Source organism: Vigna angularis, chromosome 7 (genome assembly GCF_016808095.1).
Source record: "Vigna angularis cultivar LongXiaoDou No.4 chromosome 7, ASM1680809v1, whole genome shotgun sequence".
Lineage (NCBI taxonomy): Eukaryota > Viridiplantae > Streptophyta > Magnoliopsida > Fabales > Fabaceae > Vigna > Vigna angularis.
Window position 1 is genome coordinate 28,752,647 of NC_068976.1, and position 7,782 is coordinate 28,760,428.

The following is a 7,782-nucleotide window of genomic DNA, read 5'->3' on the forward strand; positions in this document are numbered from 1 at the left end:
CTTTTATCATTAATTTAAAATTTAAAGGTGAAGAAAAAAAGTTTATAGGTGTACGAAGAAGCCTGTATTGTAATTCATTAAATGTACTTTAATATCAAAATGAACTTGATGTTCAGTTTTTCTTTTCACGTCATCGAATATTCGAATAAGGATATTATTCATCCCTCTTTTGATAATATATTCTTCTCTCTGTATAATTTTTTCTGTCATTTTCCTTTCATAATTTCATAACTTGTGTTCGAGTAAGTCCCGCTATCAGTTATCTAAAACTTCTATCAATAATCAAGACAAACATTTTTCATAATTAAAACACTTGGATTTATTAAATCAACAATGGCTTATTCATCATACCTTAGAAACTATCTTTTTCACCTCACAAACTTATTTCTTGAAATTTCAAATACAGCTTCATAGGGATTATGGATAGATCTGAATGAGAGACCTTGAGCCCAAAGGAGTTATTGTGTAGTTATTGAAACCAGCAGAGCAAAACAATTTCACCCATTCCTTTTCGTTTCTCTCTTTGCCCTTGACAACCACCATCATCAACATATCAAAGAAGAGCCGTGTTTCAACAGATTCTTCATCTTTCACTTCATTATTCATCACTATGTCTATGATTATCACCTTTCCTTCTTTCCCTTTCTTAGATATAGCTTCCTTGCATTTCTTTAATATGCTCACACACTCCTCATCGTTCCAGATATGTAATTCAGCTGATTAGAATAAACACCTCATGTAATATAATTAACATAGTAGGGCCACTTCTTATAAGTCAGATGACCAAGTTGAATCTGCACACCTAACATTAACTTAATTAGCTCTATTTATTAATTAGAAAAACTCATCCATGATTGTACCAATCTACATCCAAAGAAAGAACTCAGCCAAAAAAGTGTTACTATCTATAGTAAGTAATTTGGGTAGACAAGAGAACAAAAATGAGCAGCAATATTACTATATATAATTTGCTATATTGTTTCGATGTTCATATATTGCTTCGATGTTCATATATTAGTTACCGATAATCATTATATATGTTGATTATTTCATTTGATCAACAATGGTGATATTGTTCTTTCTTTTCCAATTAATCAATTCGTTGGTTCAATTCTCTGAAGTTCAACATCAGTCAAGTAAATTAAAAGAAAAGTTAAGAATGTAACGGTGTACTATGATTTGTAACGATATTTTACCTTCAACAAAATTGCATCGGCCGGAGGAATTGCCTCAAACATGTCCCCTCCAACATATTTAAGGTTTTCACTTCCTTGCAAGCCAGAAACAACATGTGGAAGATCAAATACAATGCATTCCAACTGAGGGAAGGATGCGGCAATGACCTTTCCCATGGTTCCTGTACCTCCCCCAACATCAACCAATGACTCCAATCCCATGAACACGTCTTTGCATTTGTCAATCACCGAACTAGTGATTAGTTGAGCATCACTTGCCATGGCATCATTGAATAAGATGTTAATTCTGGGATCACTGCCAGCATACTCCCAAAACGATTTCCCATGCGTCATTTCAAAGGGTGTAGTAATACCATTTTTGAACCAACTAGAAAACTGAGTCCATGGATTTGATAAAACTGGATCAAGCGTGGCCTGCAGGAAAGGTGCCATACTCATTTCATGGCTCTTAACCAAAAGGAAAGAGGCATCAGTGAGTGCATACTTGACTTCAAGCTCGTTGTCGGCGTGACTGTGTTGAGAGAAGAAGCCAGAATGGACCATGATTCGCATCAAGCGAGGGATGAAGTGAGTTTTGGAAGAGTGAATTGGAAGTGAAGCAATGAGGTTAGAGAGTGAGATGGGTTGGCCATGGTTGTGTATGATGTCTGCTATGCCTAACTCAACAACACACTTAAGGGACATGGACTTTATGAAGCTAAAAATATGATTCCATACGTGCGTTTGAGCCCTCAGTAGTTTCGCGTCATGGGATTCCATAATTTATTGCATATACTACTTGTTCAATTTGGAGTATGTAACCTCACACACCATTTGGGTCTATTTATAAGCAACCGAATATGCAAGCATCCACTTTACTATAATTAAGAGGATATGGCGGTTGATCTCAAATTAATTTCTTAAGTCAGCTACTAAAGTGTTAATTATCAAAATAATTGGTTTTTAATTTTTTTTAATTAATTAATTTAAAAAATAATTTCCTTATTAAATTCGTGATAACTAATGTTAGTGATTAATTTAAAAACAAATTAATAATGATCAATTTAGAAATTATTTTAGACCAATAATTTTTAATTTATAAATTGACATTTAAATTAATCATTATAATAATTAATTATTTTTTTCATTAAAATTAATCATTCAATTGTTTCATAAGGTTATCTTGTATTTATTATTTAAGAAGTAATTTTTTTATTATATGTTTGTGAAGATTATCATAAAAGATTATAATTTTTTTAACAATATCATAATCACGGTATATCTTTAATACTTCAATATCACGAATGCGTACGTCAATGTACAGTGGAACTCAAATCACATTTTAGTTCAAAGTCTATTTAATTTTAAATGAGAATATTTTTGTGTATTGATAATTATAATGAAACGTGTTTAATTTATAGAATGACAGATTCTCAAAATACTTAACGGATCACTACAAAATAATTTCTTATACATTTCTTACAACTACTTCGAAACAATTCTTAAAATGTGATCAGGTTTATTCCAAGGTTGTTTGAGTTATCAGAGGATTAAGATGTAACAAAAGTCAAATTTATATTAATAGGTCCTAAATCAAAGATGACCTTAAAGAAGCACATTTAACTTTAAGTGACTTTTCTATATTCATAAGGAGTTATCATATTTTTGTTTGACTGTTATAAAGTAGAAAGTTGTTATTTTATATTTGAATTCCGTCTTCTAAATATAATGTAATTGTTAGTGGATACTAGGAAGATTTTATGACTTTAAGATTTTATTACATGTATGCTACTAAGGATTTTATAGCCGAAAGCATCTTTATTTTAAAAAAAATTGTTTTACTTTAGGTATATTTGTCCAATATTTAAAGAGAAAGGATAAGATGACATATTCATTTAATACACATAATATAGATAAAATTTGATCAGTGACATGCTATGATAACCTATTATGACTGATAAAATTCACTCATCATAATAAGTTGATTGGTAACAGAATCGTAATAAAAGTAAGACATATTATAACGTAGTTTTGTACATAAGTTTTAATATGTAATGCAGTAACAAACTTGTAAATAAGTTAAAAACATATTATGACGGAGTTACAAACATAATGTGGTAACAAAATAAGTTGAAACTAGTGCAGTCAGGAGAAATGACAACGGTTATTTTTGCCCATAGGTAGCGGTTTCCAAACTGAGGCATATCCAGGCGAAGCAAAAAGTCTACTACTTTTTGCCTCGGGTGAGAACCGAGACATAAAAGGAGGAGATTTGGCCTCGGTTCAGCCTTAACCGAAGCAGTAGATGTTTTGGTTCTTTTTATTTTTTTTTTCGTAGGACTTTATACCTTGGTTCCTTTTGAACCGAGGCAGTATGCCCCCCTCTATTGCCTCGGTTGAGACCCCAACCGAGGCAGTAGAGCCAATTTTTGTTTTTTTTTTCATCCGCCAGCCTTTCTACATCGGGTGTGACCTTAACTGAGGCCATAAGGGGCTTTTCTACCTTGGTTATGACCTGTACCGAGGCATATTGCCCTGTTTTATTTTAAAATGAGGTATGTTTCTGCTACATTCCCAACTACAGAAACAAACCTGCATATATATTTACAACCAGAACAGTCCAGAATAATCCAGAAACGTATATTTTGAATGAAAGTTATATTAAAACATAAATACATTCAATGGAATCATAAATCAACTTCTTAGAAGTATAAATCAATCCAATGTAATCATAAATCAAGTTTGAAGCATAAATCAATGCAATGTACAAAGTTAAACTAATAATAATGTAGAAAAGCATAAAACAACTTAGAAACATAAACTTAGAACTTACTATATCCTAATATCTACTACATACTATTATATAATTGAATAACATATTTAGCCAATGCTTTCCTCACGAGTTGAAGTGACTTCTCTAGAATTAGAGCAGTCCTATTGAATCTCTGCATAAAACACAATGATTTCAATTAGTGTATATGAAATCTAAACTATAGAGAAAATAAAATTCAAACCTAAATATTACCGTTTCCCATCCACTAGTGTAATGTGCACGAATAATGGTCATCATCCAAAACATGACGTAGTAACCACATTCATATGACCCTGTTTGTCTATTACACTACAATATATCATCATAATTATAAAATGTTAATTAACATCATTTGAATGGAACCAAATGTAACAAAGTATGGACTAAAATACCAAACCTTAAGGGCAACCCATGCAAGCTTTTTAGCTATAGCAGTAGATCTCCCAGATAACATCATATGTGTTGCAAGGGAACTATTAAAACAAATTTGCTTTAGCATACATTTATATAACAAAGAAAGTTAAAACATTGAGGTTCTTACCAATCTACTACATGTCTAAAAGGGCTGGGAGGAGACTTGTGCAATGAACAAAACCAGACAGCAGTGCTCTCCAGTATAGAGATCACAAGTAGCTGCCAATGACATGTGAAATTGGTAATAACTTAATTGTCATATACCGAAATTAATAAATGAAACTTTAAAGTTAACAAACTTCACTTACCCATGTATATAAGGGAGAAAATATATCTCCTTCCCTATTCCAAAGCAGGTGGTGATGTATGTTTGGATATCATCAAATTTATTTCTTTCATGAGTCATAGAGGGGTCAATGAACCCATATACATCGTTGAACCCCTTCCTGTTACTAACATCAAACATATACCTAAAATGAAGAAATAACCTGATATAGGTAACTTGATAAAAAATAATTGTATAAAAAAGTTCTCATAAACTTACATCATCCACAACTGAATGAGTGTAATATTAATTTTTTTTCCCAGACGCAAGCTCCCTACCATCTTGATGATGCAAGTACAATGGGATCTGAGCTTCTCTTCTGAGCTTCTCTTCCAAATGTAGTAGAATCCCAGTGTACATTCATCGGCGCATCTGAAATGATTTTAGCAAGCTCGTCTAACGCACCAAGAGGGTCGTCCCCAGATAAATGAGTCTTCTTTGGTGTAGGACTTCCCTCTTGACCTCCTATCTGTTGTTACATGAAAAAAATTATGTTATAACGTCAATTAGAAGTAAATATTAAAATTAAAGAAGTATATAATATGAGTGTTTACCGAGGGATCAGATACATCACCAACCAAATGTCTAGGCCAGGCGACAAAGGACTTAAATGCCTCTTCCACAGTGAAGAACTCATCTGTAGGCACAAGAAGAACGACATTTAGTATGACAACTTCATCCACCATGACCTTGACCTCATCTTCTACAAGCTGTACACCATGCACTACAGTGGTTGTCTCATAAAATGTACCACGAGCTACTAGCATGGTCTCGGTATCAGAAAGAATATATAACTGACATGGGCGAGTGTCATCCATGTCGTCCCCTAGGGCACCGACAGCTGAACAACTTCCTTTACCGCTTCTACCTGTCAAATTAAATGTTAGGTTATACAAAAAGTAAATTAATAAACCAAAATCATTGAGTTTACCTGTAGGGGGCACATGTTCCGCTACAGGAGATGGCGAAGGACGATTGCCATAATCCTCATAACGCTGTTGGAACTGGCGCGTAACCATTTCAGCAACTTCATCATACAACTCTGCCCAAACCTTCTTTGTGATCTCCTGCGTCATCTCTTTTCTCATGTCCTCCTTCATCTTTTCATATGAATATGGACGCGAGGAAGACCCAAAGAGTTGTCGTATGCCTATGCCAGTCCCAACACCACGCACTCGTCCTGGGTGCTCAGGTCGTCCAATAGTTGTGGCAAGAATATCTTGACGACCTTCTTGTGTGAATTGACCTTGGGAGCTCTACTCAACCAAGGAGTCTTGTCACATAACAAAACTTCAAAATCATTTGAAAGATCTATGTAATATATATAACAAAAATGTTGTAAAAATATGAGAAATGACATCTTACAATTGTTTCAGATATCTCTTTGGCAGAGTCTGAAGTGTAGGAGCCTGATGGTCTTATACGGGCTAACTTCCACTTCTCGTGTCGAGATGGTGGTGAAGGAGGAGGAGGAGGGTCACCACCCTCAGAAAGTGGAAGTCTACTATTGATGACAAATTTATGAACACCGAAAAACGGCGCCACAAACTTGTTTAACCCTCGGCAAGTGTGACCGAATCATATCAAGTAATAAACTCGGTAAGACCAAGTATCGTTCTCCCAAAGGACTCACGGCCTAGTTAGTTATATGATTTGTTGATTATTTAAGACTTGTGAACAAATTCTTGTGGTTTCAAATGCAAAAGACAATAATTAAACATGTATGCATGAGTTTGATCAATGGAAAAGAGGAACACACTGAACGAATTATATGGATAAGTATGTTGTTGGGGAAATCAATTTCATCTTATCCACTCTCATATATTTTAGGAATTCATCATTCTTTTCATCAATGTTAATGCCGCTCTCTAAATACCTTAAACCCGATGTCTCGGCGAAGAAAGTCTATCCTTAATTACGAGTTCATACAATTCCTAACATCCCTAATAATTAATTCTGAAGTACAGAAGCTTAAAGGCAACCAACCTCATATCCCTATGTCTAGGCGATATTACTTTTGGGAGAATTTTCCCAGATCTAGATTTTACCGTATGTGTCCATATCACTAAAATCAATAATCATGACATCGAATGAGTTAAACAATGCATGCTTTGAGCAAAGAGGAAAAACCCTAACTAATGATGAAAGAAAGCATGTATCAAAGATATGATGTTTAAACACAAAATTCCATTTATGAGAGTTTCACAAGATTACATTGATTCCCCAACAACAAGAAGAGTTTAGTTCACCATATTCATGGTGAAACTAGATGAAATACAATGAGATAGTGAAAGATAAAACCCTAGAAAGATGAGTAGGTAGCCTTAGCATCCAAGGTCTTCCTCCAAGGGATGGAAAGGTGTGTGTTTGCTTCGTCTCCAGCCAAAGATACAAACCCTAGAAAGTCCTAAAGCTTATATACTATTTGCAATATTACAAAAAAAGTGGGCCTAAGCCCTAAATACCACCGCTCAGCGGTAAACTGCCGCTCAGCGGTACCAGCGCATAGTCAAATCTCCCCTCAGCTGCACTTTCACCCCTCAGCGAAGCCAACGTGTGTTCTTGAGTGTCGCTCAGCGGTAAACTGGCACTGAGCGGTACTTGCGACTTCTCTTCTTTTGCACTTTTTGAGTTCTTTTCTGATTCCATCTCTATCCTTCTTCACTTCTTTCATCAAATTCACCTTAAAACCTGCATAAAACACTGAAATCAAGCATAAACATGTCCAACTCTCTTATTTCTAAAAATATGAACAAAAGCATGATTCCAAGCTAGTTTCCACGAGACAGTAGGTGTGAATTTTTATTCTAGAACTTATTCCCTGTGCTTTTGTCCTTTTTTTCCTGTGAAAAAGATGAAACAATTGTCATAAAAGAATTATGAATGATGAATTGAATGATTTTACCTACACTTACCTGCCACGTCTCGGATGAACGAAGCTCTACAAACTGACGCCATGTTTCTTTGTCAATTGCTGAATATTTGGAACATGGAGTTTCATTGCTTTTTGGTCCAAATATATATATGGACGTCAATTTTGTCTTAAACCCTCGAAA

At 34.5% G+C, this 7,782-nt stretch overlaps 1 protein-coding gene across 3 annotated transcripts; it reads right to left on the reverse strand.

The window, feature by feature from the left end:
- Positions 1-294: 294 nt before the first annotated feature.
- Positions 295-1,968, reverse strand: LOC108337870 (probable O-methyltransferase 3). 3 transcript variants are annotated; one of them, XM_052879893.1, is made up of 2 exons: positions 1,197-1,968; positions 295-794 (listed from the first exon to the last, which is right to left on the reverse strand). In XM_052879893.1, the coding sequence occupies exons 1-2, from the start codon at positions 1,953-1,955 to the stop codon at positions 735-737; spliced, it is 819 nt and encodes a 272-aa protein (XP_052735853.1). In that variant the 5' UTR covers positions 1,956-1,968; the 3' UTR covers positions 295-734. The 3 variants fall into 3 exon arrangements, with proteins under 3 accessions (XP_052735853.1, XP_052735854.1, XP_017429959.1); XM_052879894.1 differs by having other exon boundaries at positions 295-802; XM_017574470.2 differs by having other exon boundaries at positions 295-716; positions 1,187-1,968.
- Between the last annotated feature and the right edge of the window lie 5,814 nt (positions 1,969-7,782).